Source organism: Pholcus phalangioides, unplaced genomic scaffold, assembly GCF_987345545.1.
Source record: "Pholcus phalangioides strain wild (caught in Gottingen) unplaced genomic scaffold, Ppha-v1.0 ptg000028l_1, whole genome shotgun sequence".
Taxonomy (NCBI): domain Eukaryota; kingdom Metazoa; phylum Arthropoda; class Arachnida; order Araneae; family Pholcidae; genus Pholcus; species Pholcus phalangioides.
The window spans coordinates 8,470,259-8,488,403 of record NW_028301618.1 but is presented as its reverse complement, the minus strand read 5'-3'; the positions used below and the strand labels follow the sequence as shown (position 1 = coordinate 8,488,403).

Genomic DNA, 18,145 nt, shown 5'->3' with positions numbered 1-18,145 from the left:
TATCAAAACACCTGTCAAAAGCACCCGGGTCACCAAAAAGCCAAATGATAGCCAAATTTAGCGTGAACCCAATACTTCATTTTAACGCAATTTTGAATTCGCCAAACGAAGAGTGTATTTGACAACGTCACGAAAGTTCGAATATATTCACCAATATCACCAAACAGCGGGTTACTGTAGCGAAGCTGTGGGTTTCCACATCTAATCATGGCGAAATGTTGGGCGATCTAACGGAAGATCGAATTCGCCAAGTAACGAGTGTCGACTTTGATCTATATCGGCCAATCTCGTCACACAGTGAATTTATCGTCACCCCGCCAGACCATGTTGAAATTTGGCGAAAAAATATCAAATTCACCAAATAACGAGTGTCCATTCACTAACGTCGCCAAACAGAGGGTTTATTTGGTGCGAATAAGGATTTCCTCTGTCGATCGCCATCACCACCGAATCGTGACGAAATTATTTCGTTCGACAAGTAAATAAATGATCAAATTCATCAAATTTCGAATGTCACCAAAGTACAAATGTTTTCTCGCCAAATAGCTGTGGTCAATTTAGCATGGCTCGAGATTCTGCCATGGCGCCAAATCGACATTGTTTCATTTGGCGGGTAAATAAAATATCGAACTCGCCAAATAAGCTATATTTATAACGGATGTGTTCGCCAAACAGCGGGGGTTTCCTCTGTTGATCCCGATTGCGCTAAATCAAGACGAAACTGACCCCCTTTACGATCAGGGACGCAATATTGCGTCCAAATGTCAGTGGAATGACTTCAATCCAGCTGACTGTTTCTTCAACCTCTTTTTTTTCCTCATCGCGAAGCTTTATTGTAGCCCTGTGAAACAAAGTTGTGTGTTTCCTCCTTTCCCCGTTTTCCGCCTGTACGTCTAATGCAGATCATTCAAATTCATCACCAACAGCTTGTACGCCCGAAGGGGGTCAATTTATTTGGCTTGTTAATCTTTCATTTGTGGGGTTAGCTTTCGTTTTGCGACTTTTTGAAAACCCACTGGCTGCTTGGCGTTTAAACTGCGACTGAAAACTAAACTGGCGAATTCGCATTTATTTGACGACTCAGAAAACTGGAACGCCACTTAGCGTTCATGTGGCAACTTTTTCGAAAACCACTCAACTGGCGATGATTTTGCGAATGTTTGGAAATCTCTGGCTACTTGGTGTTCATGATTTAGAAATCCAACTGTCTAGTTAGGGTTCATGGGGGTGACTCTTTGAAAAATCAACTGGCTACTTGAGGTTCATATGATGACTTTTTAAAATTAATTGGCTGATTAGCTTTCATTTTTGTCGACTGTTTGCGAACCAGTTGGCTGATTACGGCTCATTTCGCGACTTTGGCTAATTAGCATTCACTTCACATTTGGCGACTGTTGAAAACCCGTCGGCTATTTGGCGTTCATTTAGTGACTGGAGACTCAACTAACTAGTTGGCATTCATTCGGTGACTGTTGTAAAACCGAACTGGCTGAATGGAATTCATCCCGGTGTTGAGTGCTCACTCGCCAATGTCGCCAAATAGCAGATCAATTTGGCTAATCTATTTTCCTATTTGGCTACAATTAATATTAAATAAAAACCGATAGCCACCACCCTTGCTTCTAACTCCATGTTTTTCAGTGATGGATATCGGCCAATTATATATATATCACCGTATTTTATTTATTTTTTCTCGCCAAAGCTGATCATATTTTTGGCTTTTGGCCAGATAACATCAAACTTTGCTCTCGGGAGATGAAGATAACGCTTATCCGCATCCGATCGTGATGGACGACGCGATATCGCGTGAATTGGGGGGAAATGTATGATAAGGATAATAAATATTCTTTCGGTGCTCATTATATGAATCATCAAGCAGCAGTCTGTCATATGTCATTTCACCCGCTGGTAAAGCGGGGGGGGGGGGATCTCTTCTTCTGGTAAATGGCGTTCGATAATCACCAAACGGGTGGCATTATTGGTTGTTTCACTTCTCTTTTTTATGACGTCATTTGTGTTCCTTTTAATATCAAACGACATTAGTCCGGTTTTTTCGTTGGAATGTCGCCAATCGGCGTTTTTGTTTTCTCCTCGCTCTCTCTCTCGTTATATTTAACGAATGTAACCAGAAGATAAACTAGAAATAAATTTTTGTGGCATCGATGGTCTTCATAACCCTGTATGCACCATTTATGCCGTCACTATTTTGTGCCGTTGAAGAGCGGACGACATTTGTCCTTGCAGCCAATCAGCTTCTAATTATTGAAATTTTGAGTATTATCCATAGTCTCTCTAAATAAATTTACCGACCTTTCAGATTGTTACTAATTGGCAGTTTTTTGCCATAATGGTGGCGATAATAAGCCAGAATTTCCGAATTTTTTTGAAATAAGAACACAACGGTTATCCATCGTAGTGAAATTAACACTTTCAGACGACAAAATGTTTCTTTCTGAGCAATTAGTTTTCCAAGCCTATTCTAGTCCTTGAAAGAAATTTCTTCCATGACGTCATTCATTTCAATTCCCTCCATCCTGGACGTCACTTAATTCAATTTACGATTACTCGCGTGACGTCACTCAATTCAATTCCATTCACGCCTCCTTACCAGACGTCATTCGGCTCAATTTACACCACCTTCCATGACGTCATTTAATTCAATCCACGCTTACTTCCACGACATCAAACCCACTTTGGTCACGCCATCCAATGCCCGTGACGTAATTCTATTTCATATCATGCCACCTTCTGGGAGCTTTACTTCAACCCTGCCCATTTCAGACGCTATTTTTGAGATACGCCCATTGAAGGAAATTCGAACGATCAATCCCTGACGCAGTTTAGAATTCTGGAGAAAAAAAAAAATCGAGATTCGGTGAAAGTATATTTTAACCCACTACTTGGCAGGATAATTGACATTTCATTTATTACAAAATTCAAATTCATTTGCTGTAAGGAAATAAAAAGTATCCACTTATCGCGGCGTATTTGGCGAAATAAAACGCAACGCATCAAAAGGTATGCAGCATCTCGATATCATCGCCAATCTTCACTCCTGCCCCACTAGAAATTAGTCCAAAAATCAAAATAAACGATCGTTCTAGCGATCCTGATGTCGCCAAGCTGGCATGAATTTGTTGCATTGGGGGGGGGGGGGTGAGAGATGAAAGGGCGGGAAAACCATTTATCCACCTCTGCCTGGAGAGCGAGCGACATACAGAGTTTGCAAGGCGTGTGAGCGACCAAAACAGTGACCAGAAAGTCTGCAAGGCACGAGGGCTGCCAGAAGGGTGCACTAGACTCTAGGCCCGTGATATAACAGTGTTGTCACAAGCGTTCGCATTTCTTACCGTAGTCATCGCTGAATCGGTATCATAATTTGTAGTCGCCGATAGTTCTGATAATCAAAATCGCGAAGATAACTGATCGTAATTATAGTGAACCAATGGTGGAGTTTTCTTTAGTGGCATCAGAGACAGATGAGTTAAGGCCAAAACACACTACACTGACGTGACGCGATTAGAGACGTTGTAAATTTTGATTCGTGGAAATTCTTTAGCGTGGAACTTATGTGACGTAGAATTAATTCCCACGTCACAGAATTTCCAGGAATCAAATTCCCAAAGTTTCTGACGTGACGCGATGCCATGTCACGTCAGTGTAGCGTCTTCCGGCCTTTAGATAAGAATGCCAATGACAACAATTAGACTGACAACACTCGCACACAGACTAGCAACACAAATGAAATTCAACTACAATTAATTAACGTAGCGTAGCAGCATATGTACTCTAAGCGCTCATGTTGCACAGACAAACAAACTGATAACTTTTTAGCCCCGTTTACATGGGAAATAAAATATCCCGCGGAGTTGCCTGTAACAGGGATTTTTGCTACAACCCGTTTACATGGCGTTTAGTTTATGTCAGTATTCGCCCCGCTCTTTCCAAAAGTCGTCATTGGTCACGTGGGTTGAACGGAAATGGTTAGCCCAAGATGGCTGACACAAAAGAGGTAACCAATCACCGAGCTTATATTGCTGGCGGGAGTATGACGTCAGCGGTCTCCGCCTTGGCAGTGCTGAGAACGGTGTCGCCAACATCATCCGTCGGAAGATCACGTGACTCGTTGAATATCAGCGCAATCTCCGTTATTCTGTAATGACATCAATCGAAAGATAATTCCAAAATCAATGAGAGGTAATTTCAGAATTAAGGAAAGATGATTCTAGAAATATAATTAATCTTCTCATTAAGGAAAGAGATAATTTCAGCATTGATGAAAGGTGATTCTAGAAATATAATTAATCTTCTCATTAAGGAAAGAGATAATTTCAGCATTGATGAAAGCAATAATTCCAGAATTAATGAAAAAAATAATGAAAGATAATTCCAGAATTAATGAAAAAAATAATGAAAGATAATTCCAGAATTAATGAAAAAAATAATGAAAGATAATTCCAGAATTAATGAGAGAGATAATTTCAGCATTGACGAAAGTGGCAATTCCAAAATCAATGAAAAAGCTAATTTCAGTATTAATGAAAGATAATTCCAGAATTAAGGAAAGTGATAATTCCAGAATTAAGGAAAGTGATAATTCCAGAACTAATGAAAGAGATAATTTCAGCATTGATGAAAAAGTGATAATTTCAAAATTAATGAAAAAGTGATAATTTCAAAATTAATGAAAAAGTGATAATTTCAAAATTAATGAAAGAAATGATTTAATCATTTTTCATCTTTAGATGAGTTTTCCTCTATCCCTTTTTTTAATCTTTAAAACGCAATATTTAGAGACCGGACTGACATTTTAATGGGGAAATTGCCAGCCGGGAACTTTGTTATTCCCCGAGTCACGTGATTTCCTTGCATTCGATGGTCCCTCCAGTAATGTAAGCTCGATGATAAGAATAGTTTTCCTGGAGAAAAAGTTTCTGGGAGAGGAGATCGGGTCTCTCCTCACCGTTTTCCGCCACAAAAAATGGGCTTCTTTTGAGAGATTTCCGTCCCATCTTTGTTTCCTTACGAAGAAAAAAGAGGGACAAATGGAAAACGGGAAAAAAAGGATGCAGGTAATGATCACCAAACCAACCCCAAATCTTACACATGTAAACGGCGCTTTTGGCGATTACAACAAGGAAACAAATGACTACTTGCGATAACTATTATTTCGGTAATGGCGATGAAAAAAATCCAATAATCATTTTGCAACAACGATAAGCAAACAGGCGACTATTTGGTGATAGCAACAAGCAAACTGATTACTTTTTTAGTAACAGCCACAAGGGAAGTGATAATTCTTCCGTTATATAGCGGTAAGGAAACTGATAACTCGTTGGAGTACCGACAAAACAAACCAGATTACTATTTGGTGATAGTATCGATTGATAATTTTTTAGTAACAGTTTTAAGGGTAGTGATAGTTATATATATATATATAATAGTGATAAGCAAAACATTTTGGTTACAAGGGGAAGGAAACCGATAACGCTTTGGTAACAGCGACAAGCAGATTTGCGATAACTACTATTTCGGTTATGGCGGCAAGCAAACCACTGACTTTTTGGCAACAACGACAAACAAACAGATAGCTATTTGGGTAATAGGGATAAATCAATTGATAACTCTGTGGATAAAGTGGTGACGCAGCAAAGTGAATAACACGAAACTACAATTTAGTACTAGCAATAAGGTAACGGCGATAAGCCAAAGCCTCCTAGTGAGTAGTATCTAGGAGGCTGTGGATAAGCCGAGCGATTTGAACGATAAGAAATGATAACTCTTCAGTTGACAGCTACAAGCAGACCAATAATTTAATACTATCTCCGATAACAGCGATGAGAAAAACTAGTGATGGAGATAAGTAAGCTGACGGATGTTTGATTAAGAGTGATAAGCGAACGTGACAATAACGCCACAAATTATTCTGCCAGAACAACATGGCGGTATTGGATCAATTAATCACGACACACGACAGAAAAAATTAGCATCTCGATGACTCACGAGTCCGAATCAACGACCGTCTCCATGACAACCAAGAATCAAACATTCCGTGACGAAAATGACAAACGAAATTGGTACCAATCATGAGATAAGCAAGCTATTAGCATAAGATTAGCATAAATTAAATGACGATTAGTCGGGAAAAAAAATCGGAAGACGGCACCAGCATGCAAGCAATAAACTTTTTACTTACAAGAACGGGAGGAGGGTTTATCCTGAAATACTGGCAGCACAAAAAGAGAAAAGACAAAGAAAGGTAAGCATAAAAATCTCTTATCGTAAATCATTAAAGACAATACAGATAAACATAGTGTCGGAACAAAAAAAAAAAAGAATTCACACTATAAAAAAATTGCTATTAACAACAGAAATCCTCATAATCATCCACTCTCGAAAGCTTCTAATTTCTGCCGCTAGAGGTCAAATTAACAGACTAGCTAGCTTTAATTAAAACAGATAATTCCCTCGTCTGCTGCCATCTGTCGTCACAATTCAAAACTACAGACTATATTCAAATGAAAATTACTCAACGTTAGGGAAAAAAGATAACAATTTTATTAGTATACAAAAACATATACATGTATATATCCATTTATGTAAAAATAAAATGATAACATAAAAGTCTTTACCAAATGCAAATGGACAAACATTAATTACTCCACAAAAAATTTGATCAATTTTGTTAATGAAATCGAATTCATCGGTTGACGGATATGTCAAATATACAAACACCCATCCATAAGCAAAGCGAGGATAATTGAAGGTAGAACTTATGCAAATGACCAGTTACGTCAATGGGTGTGGCGCATGCGCTCAACTTATTGAACTAGTCTCGGCATTGTATGAATGAGAGAAACTCCGCTTGAATATTTTCTTAAAGAATTTCAAAATACGATGGTGCAATTTGGGGCTGTTTTTCGTGTGGGTCCGGTAATTGTTATCAGGATTATTGGCATAAAACATTTGAAATCGAAAGGACAAGCCTAACAATGATGAACAACTAACTATCTATCGTTATTAGTAGGGCTAGGAATTTTATGCTCCAAAAACTTCTTAAAAATGCTCTATAAAAAATGCATTTATGCTCTTAAAAAAACTGCCAACATGCTCTATAAAACGAAAAATATGTCCTAAAAAAACTTTGCATTCCTATCTCAATTAGCATTAGTAAAATAATATGATAATGAGAAGTGTTGATGCAGTCTAAACTATTTTGAACCATTACTTATTGTACGAACAAAAATTTCTCGTTTTACTAACTCTAATCTCATCAAGCTAAAATTTCCCTTTTGAGCGTCCCCCCCGCCCCACTTTTATAAATTCAGGATTAACGTGCTGCCATCTAGTTTTCAAACCAATCAGCAACGACGTTCTATTTTTAGTTCATGAAAATCCTAGCCCTACGAGCTCTCGTCAGAGGCGGGAAATCGTCTTAAGCGGAATTGGAATAGCGAGGAAAAATTTACCGTTTATCCAAAATTATGAAATATGCAAAAAATACCTTAAAATTTTGAAAATATATGCTCTATCACGTAGAAATAGCGGAATATGCAAAAAAAAAGCAAAGACATAGAGATCCGAGCTTTAGTTATTAGTAATGTGACGGCCGAGGAATAAAAATGGCGATCGTCGAACTGAAAAAGCGTCTATAAACATTAGTGATGTCACGGATAAGGGGAAAAAAACTTCCCGTTCCCGTTCGTCCCATCACCGATAACAATAAAGTTTCTATCGGTATGAGTGATGAGTCAGACGCGGAACAAGTGTTCACATCGTTATCAGTGATAGGACGGTGCACATGGGGTTCTAGCGTTATCAGTGATGTGACGGACGGAACAACTGTCCATCATCGCTGTCAGTGGTGAGACGAACACAGAAGTGTCTATCGATATCAATGTTCGTCGTTATCAGTGATTGGACGGGGAAAAAGGGATTCTATCGTTAGCAGTGATGTGACGGACGGAACAACTGTCCATCGCTGTCAATGGTGAGACGAACAGTGAAGTGTCTATCGATATCAATGTTCGTCGTTATCAGTGATTGGACGGGGAAAAAGGGATTCTATCGTTAGCAGTGATGTGACGGACGGAACAACTGTCCATCGCTGTCAATGGTGAGACGAACAGTGAAGTGTCTATCGATATCAATGTTCATCGTTATCAGTGATTGGACGGGGAAAAAGGGATTCTATCGTTAGCAGTGATGTGACGGACGGAACAACTGTCCATCGCTGTCAATGGTGAGACGAACACAGAAGTGTCTATCGATATCAATGTTCGTCGTTATCAGTGATTGGACGGGGAAAAAGGGATTCTATCGTTAGCAGTGATGTGACGGACGGAACAACTGTCCATCGCTGTCAATGGTGAGACGAACAGTGAAGTGTCTATCGATATCAATGTTCGTCGTTATCAGTGATTGGACGGGGAAAAAGGGATTCTATCGTTAGCAGTGATGTGACGGACGGAACAACTGTCCATCGCTGTCAACGGTGAGACGAACAGTGAAGTGTCTATCGATATCAATGTTCGTCGTTATCAGTGATTGGACGGGGAAAAAGGGATTCTATCGTTAGCAGTGATGTGACGGACGGAACAACTGTCCATCGCTGTCAATGGTGAGACGAACAGTGAAGTGTCTATCGATATCAATGTTCGTCGTTATCAGTGATTGGACGGGGAAAAAGGGATTCTATCGTTAGCAGTGATGTGACGGACGGAACAACTGTCCATCGCTGTCAATGGTGAGACGAACAGTGAAGTGTCTATCGATATCAATGTTCGTCGTTATCAGTGATTGGACGGGGAAAAAGGGATTCTATCGTTAGCAGTGATGTGACGGACGGAACAACTGTCCATCGCTGTCAATGGTGAGACGAACAGAGAAGTATCTATCGATATCAGCGTTCATCGTTATCAGTGATTGGACGGGAAAAAGGGATTCTATCGTTAGCAGCGATGTGACGGACGGAACAATCGATATCAGTGATGGGACGCGCAAAAGAAGTTTTATCGTTATCAGTGATGTGACGAGCGTGGGAGGGGGGGGCTATCGTTATCAGTGATGTGACTAACGGAACAACTGCCCATCGCTGCCAATGATGAGACGAACATACATACATAACACCAAACATGGCCCCCGCTCTGTCCCTTGATGATGAGACGAACAGAGAAGTGCCTATCGATATCAGTGATTGGACGGGAAAAAGGGATTCTATCGTTAGCAGTGATGTGACGGACAGAACAACTGTCCATCGCTGTCAGCGGTGAGACGAACAGAAAAGTGTCTATCGATATCAGTGATGGGACGAGCAGGAGGGTGAATCTATAGTTATCAGTGATGAGATGGACGGAACAACTGTCCATCGCTGCCAATGATGAGACGAACGGAAGCGTGACTACATTACCAGTGATGGAAGTGCTGATTGTTATCGGTGACAAGACGAGAAAAATGTGGTGTCCATTATTATTTATTTATCATTGACGGACTAACAGTAAAAGTGTTCATTGGCAATGAGACGAACCTAAGAGCGTCCATAGTTATCTTAAAAAGTAAGTGTCCATCGCTTTAAGGCATGGGACACGCTGCATAATTGCTCTTTTCGGTTACATGTCACAAAAAATTGTGAATATTGAATGGGACAGACTGGGGGGGGGGGAGAGATATCATTCGTGGGACAAACCGCACGACAACCGACCAAACGAAATCATCGCGATTCCAAGCGAGGATTCTCTCTTCATTTTGAAACATGCAAAAAGAAACAAAGATAAGCAATGCGAATCATGCAGAAGATAAGCTATATAAACACATATATACGATAAAGATAAGCGGTATATGGTTGTCATTTTTCTTTAAAGAGCAGCTACAGGGAAGGAAGAGGAATGAGCAGCATCACGTTGGAGGAAAGGCCTCATGGATTCGGGCACCTCATTAAGGAACATGAACTTTACCTCGCAGGGCGGAGGAGCACTTCGGTAACTCGGCACTATCTTGAAGGTGACGCTCCCTCTCGCGTCCCTCTGCAACGATAACAAAGAAACAGACAGTCAAAACAAATCAACGTTAGTACTGTTTGTATCAAACAACCGTCCAATCGCACGCCTCCACTCACCAGCATCCTCTGTAAGCTCTCCACTGACTGGTTGGTGACGCTGACGCCGTTGATTTCGCGGATCTCGTCGCCAACGTGCAACGTAGCTGCAAAAGAGAAAAACAAAAGAACAATTATTTTCTGGACTAGATTCGAAACATAACGACGCCATGTCCGGAACCAAAAAAACGTTACAAACGTACCTTGCCTGTGGATCATGCCCCCGTGCATTATCCGGGCCACTATGCAGCGTCCTTCTTCATCCACTTTGAGGGTGATGCCCTGTAAAAGTATAAAAAAATATCAGATGCAAATACTAATGTTGAAAAAAAAGCCCCCAAAATAAAGCCAACTGTCCCCAATACGCAATTACTGGCTTCCAAACTGGAAGCTCAAGTCACCAAAAGAAACCAACTAGCTGCAATATGGAGCGTAATGGCTCCAAAATTCAAGAACTAGCATCTTCGGGCACCAAAAAAGAAGCCAGTAGGCCACAAAACCAGTGGATTGCTTCATCGCTGGTGTTTTAAGTCACAAAACGAAGCCAACTGACATGCAGAACAAACGGCTTTAAACTGAAATCTTGGGTAACAAAATAAAGTCAACCACCTACCATTTGTAGGCTCCAAAACTGGCACCTCAAGTCACCAGAGTAAGAAAGCTGGCTAAAACACAGCGAATGGTTCCAACAGTTCAAGTCACAAAAAAGAGCCAACTGTTTATGAATGAATATTCAATATCTCCGAAAAAGGCATTTTTAAGTCACCAAAAGAACGCCAACTTATTACGTATACACAGGTAGGGGCCTCTTAAATTGGCTGATCGAGATACAAAATGAAGCCAAATGGTTGCGATTTCACAACCAAATTGGCTACTTGAGTTACCGAATTAAGCCAACTAGCTGCACTTAGAAAGTTAATGGGTCCCAAAATGCCATCGTAAGTTACCAAAGAAAACCAGTTTGTTACGAATAAATAGCCCAATGGCTCCAAAACCAGCCGTTCAAGTCACCCAAGTTTCGCAAAGATATATTTACGAAGCGCATGTGTAGTTAAGAAGTAGTTCAAGTCACCCCCCCCCCCCCCCATCGAAAGAATATCAACTTGTTATAAATACACGGGTAGTGGCTCTGATTATTTGATCGAGATACACAATGACGCCAAACTGGCAGCGTGGGTCACCAAATGAAGCTAAATAGCTGCCATAGAAAGCGAATGGCTCCCAAACTGAGCTCAAGTCACAAAACAAAAACCAACTAGCTATCACATATACTCCCCACATCTCAAGTCACCGAAGAAAGCCAGCTTGTTACTCAGCAAATGGCTCCAAACCGACAGATCAAGTCACCTAATGAAGCCAACTGGTTACAATACGCAGAAAACTCCGAATTAGCTGCTAGAGTCACGACAATCAGCCTAGCAATTTGTTGACTGATCGAGTCACCAACCAGATCAAGTCGCCCAATGAAGAAAACTGGTTACAGAAAGCTCCGCATTAGCTATTCGAGTCGCCAAACGAAGCAGTTACGATACACAGCCAATGGCTCCTTAATCGACTGCTCAGGTTGCACAAAAGGGGGAGCCAAATTATTCGCAGAGAGTAATGCAGCAATCTCATTCGTTGCTATTACTTACCATTGGTTCGTCGGTGTTCTTCTGGAATTGTACGAGCCGGACCCTGGTGACGCTTGTGTCCATGTCCCTCTCGCCGTCCGCACACTGTTCCGAGTCCTGTCCGACGCCATTCAGGTAAGGCATGGTGGGTGGCGGCGGTGGCGTCACACGAACAGCCTCCTCGCCGTAGATCTCGTGGGCGACCACGTCATGCGTTTGAAGCAGTGCCTAAATAGCAAAATGAGAACAACGTTAGGGACAAAAGACATTTGGCTCCAATTTAGAACCAAAAAATAAAACTAAAAATATCATTAAAATCCTATTATAGCAAATGAAAACCGCCAAATGAAATCTCCCCGATTCTCACCAGTCAAAAGATCACCAAATTCGGTTTTGGAAGTCGCTACTTACGGCTTCTATTGCCTATCTCAATTTCTCATCAAAGAGGACCAAATATGACACAACGGTTGAAGCCAAATAATGAACAAACCACAGTTTGGAACCACTTTGGTTCCTGTCGTGATGGCTGAAGAAACCAAACGTTGTACAGTTTGTTAACGGTTGCATTTTTCAAATGATGGCTTCATAGGTGGTCACCAAAAGTAGCCAACAACGCCGGCTGTCACCGAAACAAGCCAAGTCAGAGCAAGTTCTTACTCGTAACGTCACAACCTTAAACCAATAGAATGACTTCTACTTACTACAACCTCTAGGAGAGTGCGGAGCCACTTCATTAATTGGTAACGTGCCGCGGGCCACTTAATTAAATGATCTGGAACAGCACCGCTGGCTGTTAAAAGGATATGTAAATGTGCCACGGGCCACTTGATTAAATGATCTGGAACAGCATAGTTGGTTAGTAAAGTGACATGCAAATGTGCCGCGGGTCGCTTAAATTATCTATAAATATGCTGCGGGTCGCTTAAGTGCTTTAGAAATGTGTCGCGGGTCACTTAAATGCTCTGGAACTGTGCCGCTGTGATCTGTGAATAAGCCGCGGGTCGCTTAAGCGATCTAGGAATGTGCCGCGGGTCGCTTAAGCGCTCTGGAACTGCGCCGAAGGTCACTTAAGTGATGTGAGACTGCACAGCGCGTCACTAAACAAATTTGGAATGTGCCACTTAATTCCTTTTTCAAAAATTGGGGTTGAGATCGCGGGCCACATCAGATGACTGCGAAGGCTACATCTGTTGGTCCGCGGGCCTTGGATGAGCATGTGATTTATTACGTCACGAAATCCCAGCGAATCACGCAGCGATTTTCCACTTGACCTCACACCTGTAACGAATAGAATGACGTCTGTTTATCACGTCACGAAATTCCAACCAATCACAGGCCATTTCCACTTGTGACGTCACAACCTGTAGCCAATTGAACGATGTCTGGTAATTACGCCACGAAATCCTAGCCAATCACGGAACCCTCAGCAATATTTCCGCCTAGTAAAGCGGTTATAAGCTGGTTTTTTCCGGAGATTCTGTTCCGGATTTAAATTCATTCCGAGACTCCCGGATGAATATTTTAAACGAGGGTGGGAGAAGGAAACATCGCTTTCCGATTGGTCAGATACGGAAGGGAGGATAATTAACTTCACCCGTCGACACTTTAATTAACTGGAATTGATTCCTTCCTATCGATTATTATTATCATAATTGAGAATCGATTATTACGTTTTTTCGGGGAGATAATTATCCGGGTAATTAAGGAGAAAATACTGGGACAAAAGTTACCGTTTTGGACGGATAGATGGCGCAACATAAAACTTCGGTCAATTTTTATTTTAAAGTTAGGAGGAGGGTCATTTTCGAGAGATTGGCTCGTTGCCCGCAAACGTCCGCTATTTTTTAGTTGTTTCCGGGATATAAAAAAACGGGAATGGTCTTTTATGGTTCCGGTTATTACGCCGTTTCCAGTTTTTTTCCTTTTTTGATCCGGTTCCAAAATAAAAATCCAATTTTTCCGTAATCGAGTCCCTATCTCTCAATTCAATGAAAAACTATCTATAACTTCCCCCCCCCCCTCCATCTTATCTTAGTTGGTGTCTGTTGTAGAAGGGCAGCAATATGAAAGAGAGTAGCGTCTTCCGTTTTGTAGAGGTGTCCATTGAAGCGGATTTTTCGCTTTTGCTGGCCATTGATATAAGATATTGGGAATGTTTTGCTCTCAGGAAATTGGCAATAGCGGAAGTTTTCTTTCAAGTCCCTCCCTTCTAAGCGGAAGGTAATAGAGCATATTCCGTTTTACCGAGGTGGATGACTGCATCCGTGGAGTTCATAACATGTGCAGTTTCGAGGGGATCTGAAAGTTTTACGGACAATTTGCATTACATTTTGCTTCTTGACGGTGGACGAGAAACTGAATATCAAGACTGGTGATAGGGATACATTTAAGTTTTCTATGGTTCACCTTCGTTGGATACGTTCCGCTCTATGGTGGTCGGCAGGTTGCGTTACCTGTAGGTGAGCCATTGTAGGATTAATTTATTATACAGGCGGTAGGACATATTTAGGGTTTCCGAGGTTGAGATTTGAAGGATACATTCCACTTTCCGTTGACGCAGTTTTCGGTGGTGGACGATTGTGAGGCTTCTGTGGTTGATATTCGTCGGATACATTCCAGTTTCCGTTGGCGCACAGTTTTCGGGTACGTTATACTTTACAGTGGTGGATGATTGCGAGCTTCTGTGGTTGACATTTATAGGATACATTCCAGTTTCCGTTGATGCAGTTTTCTGGTGTCACCGGACACCTCACAATATCTCAAAGAAAGAAACTTTCAGGATATTCTGGAATAAATTCAGTTTTCAGTCGGGGGACAATTGAAGGGTACATTTAGAAGTTTCGTGGTTGATTTTCGCAGAATATCAACCACGTTTCACTTTCAAGCGGTGTACGGTTTTAGGATACGTTCCCCTTTTCAAAGGTACACAATTGTGGAATAAATTTAGTCTTGTTTTGGGCAATGGTAGGATACATGTATGATTTCGGAGGTTGACCTTTGTTGGACACACTCCATTTCACGTAGATGGCTAGTTGTAGAACAAATTTAGATTTCCGGCAGTGAACAATAATAGGATACATGGGGGTTTCTCTGGTTGACTCACGTCGGGATTCGTAACACTTTTCTATAGCATGCAATTGTAGGATACTTACCTGTATTTGTCTGAAAGTTTCGGAAAATATTCTGCTTCCCGGAGGTTGTAGAATAAATTCAATTTTCCGGGCGGTGGACAATCGCAGGATACATTTAGAACTTTGGTGGTTGACCGCTTTGTCGGATACATCCCGATTCAAGCAGCGTCCAGTTATCAGATATACTCCGTTTCCCGGAAGAGGAAATTCACTTCTCGAAGATGCACGTACATATTTTCGGATACATCTCACTTCTCGGGTACATTCAGGGTTTCCGTGGCTGACTGTTGCAGGACGCATTCTTTCCCCCCGAGGTTGTTAGCTGTATGACAGAATAAATTCAGTTTTCTTGCGGTGGAAAATTGCGGGACTCATTCCACTTTCCGGAACTGGGAACTATGGGATACATTCCACATTGCGGAAGTGGGAAATTGTGGGATACATTCCATTTCCGATGGAGGAAAATGTGGGGATACATTCCACTTTCAGGTAGTAGAAAATTGTGGGACACATTCTACTTTTCAGTTGCTGGAAATTATAGGATACATTCCATTTCCGGTAGTGGTAAATTATGGGTTACATTCCCCATTCCGGAAGTGGGAAATTGTGGGATACATTCCATTTCCGATGGAGGAAAATTTGGGGATACATTCCACTTTCAGGTAGTAGAAAATTGTCGGACACGTTCTACTTTCCAATTGCTAGATATTGTGGGATACATTCCATTTCTGGTAGTGGGAAACTGTGGGATATATTCCATTCCTGGTGGTGGGAAACTGTGGGATACATTCCATTCCTGGTGGTGGGAAACTGTGGGATACATTCCATTCCTGGTGGTGGGAAATTGTGGGATATATTCCATTCCTGGTGGTGGGAAACTGTGGGATACATTCCATTCCTGGTGGTGGGAAACTGTGGGATATATTCCATTCCTGGCGGTGGGAAACTGTGGGATACATTCCATTTCTGGCGGTGGGAAACTGTGGGATACATTCCATTCCTGGCGGTGGGAAACTGTGGGATACATTCCATTTCTGGCGGTGGGAAACTGTGGGATACATTCCATTCCTGGCGGTGGGAAACTGTGGGATACATTCCATTCCTGGTAGTGGGATACATTCCATTCCTGGTAGTGGGATACATTCCATTCCTGGTAGTGGGATACATTCCATTCCTGGTAGTGGGAAACTGTGGGATACATTCCATTGCTGGTAGTGGGAAACTGTGGGATACATTCCATTTCTGGTAGTGGGAAACTGTGGGATACATTCCATTCCTGGTAGTGGGATACATTCCATTCCTGGTAGTGGGAAACTGTGGGATACATTCCATTCCTGGTAGTGGGATACATTCCATTCCTGGTAGTGGGAAACTGTGGGATACATTCCATTCCTGGTAGTGGGATACATTCCATTCCTGGTAGTGGGAAACTGTGGGATACATTCCATTCCTGGTAGTGGGATACATTCCATTCCTGGTAGTGGGAAACTGTGGGATACATTCCATTCCTGGTAGTGGGATACATTCCATTTCTGGTAGTGGGAAACTGTGGGATACATTCCATTCCTGGTAGTGGGATACATTCCATTCCTGGTAGTGGGAAACTGTGGGATACATTCCATTTCTGGTAGTGGGATACATTCCATTCCTGGTAGTGGGAAACTGTGGGATACATTCCATTTCTGGTAGTGGGATACATTCCATTTCTGGTAGTGGGATACATTTCATTCCTGGTAGTGGGAAACTGTGGGATACATTCCATTCCTGGTAGTGGGAAACTGTGGGATACATTCCATTCCTGGTAGTGGGAAACTGTGGGATACATTCCATTCCTGGTAGTGGGAAACTGTGGGATACATTCCATTCCTGGTAGTGGGAAACTGTGGGATACATTCCATTCCTGGTAGTGGGAAACTGTGGGATACATTCCATTCCTGGTAGTGGGAAACTGTGGGATACATTCCATTCCTGGTAGTGGGAAACTGGGATACATTCCATTTCCGATGGAGGAAAACATTACGGTTTCTGAGGGGTGGTCAGTTGTCGAATAAATTCAGCTTTTGGGTGTGAACGTTTGTGGGATACATTGTTTCCGGATGATTTGCAATTATGAGTTAAAAATCCAGTTTCTGGTGACGGAAGTTTTTACGTAGGCTTCGAACGGCGTACATTTGTAGCATGCTACTACTACTATACGACGTCCATATTCCGCTGCGGAACTTCTAACGAATCGGTACGTGTTGGAATGTGCGTGTCCGTGCTGTGAACCTAATGTGAAGCTTGTTTTCTGTCCAATGTTTGTAATAGTGCTGTCATCTGCTACCTATTTTTCGAACTGTGAGTGAAGTGCCATGATTGTGAAGATGGGTTACCGCTTGGGTTTAATTCTCAGGGGCTTCGTACAAATCCACTTATAGGCCAAGGATTCTTGACCTATGGGTCACGACCGAAACTTGATTCGCAGGGTTTTCCGAGGAGCGCCGTACGAATCCCTTTACAGTCGGGGGTCCTTGCGGTACGGGCCTCTTACAAAAATTTGATTCGCAGGGCTTCCGAGATGGGTCGGGATAATCCACCTACAGCCAGGGATTTCTGGGCTATAGGCCAAGCGGCCCTAAATTGATTCGCAGGGGCTTCCGAGACGGGTCGTGAAAATCCACTTATATGCTGTTTCCCCCTGTATAATAAAAGTATGCGTTTAAAACCCCTTGATTAACGGTCACTCCTCTTTTACGAACAAATTTTTTTGTCCCACCGGTGTCCGCAAAAGAGAGGTTTTTCTGTATTTTATTAATGCTATCACTACAAGAATTAAAGCGAATATAATTCCGCTTTGTAGAGGTGGACAGTTTTGAGAAGCTCCCAATTATTTGAAAAACAAAAATGAATAAATCTGAGACCTCCACAAAGCGGAATGGTTTATGAAATTCTTTCGATAAAATAAACCTCTGAATTGCGAAATGCTCGTTGGAAAAAATCTACCGAAATTGAAATGACTAAAAAAAACCACACCCCTGTATAGCAGATTATCTGTTAAAATAAGATTTCCCACTCCAAAGCGTAAAACTATAAAAATCCACTGTAGGGAGCGAACAGTAAAACCTCTCTTTTGCGGATCCCGGGGCGACGACAACAAAATTCGCCCGTGAAAGAGGGGTGACCGTTAATCAGGGGTTTGAAATGCATATTTTTATTATAAAAGGGAACATATAAGGGAAAGATGGCTGACCGCATCTCTGAGGGGGGTGTCCGTAACGAGGGGTTTCACTGTATTTGAATTGATTCCGTTCTATGGGGGTTTTCTGAGT

The 18,145-nt window shown here is 41.8% G+C and overlaps 1 protein-coding gene across 6 annotated transcripts in view; it reads right to left on the bottom strand.

Annotated features, from left to right (window-relative positions):
* CASK (peripheral plasma membrane protein CASK) overlaps positions 1-18,145 on the bottom strand; it is a 234,654-nt gene that overhangs the window by 8,930 nt on the left and 207,579 nt on the right. For 5 of the 6 annotated variants that reach the window (XM_089252011.1, XM_089252012.1, XM_089252013.1 and 2 more), the window contains 5 exons: positions 11,728-11,934; positions 10,297-10,375; positions 10,115-10,200; positions 9,954-10,022; positions 6,197-6,226 (listed from right to left, as the gene is read on the bottom strand). In XM_089252011.1, coding sequence (XP_089108137.1) covers positions 6,197-6,226; positions 9,954-10,022; positions 10,115-10,200; positions 10,297-10,375; positions 11,728-11,934 — 471 coding nt within the window. The remainder of the gene's footprint in view (positions 1-6,196; positions 6,227-9,953; positions 10,023-10,114; positions 10,201-10,296; positions 10,376-11,727; positions 11,935-18,145) is intronic. The other variant, XM_089252014.1, reaches the window with a different exon arrangement.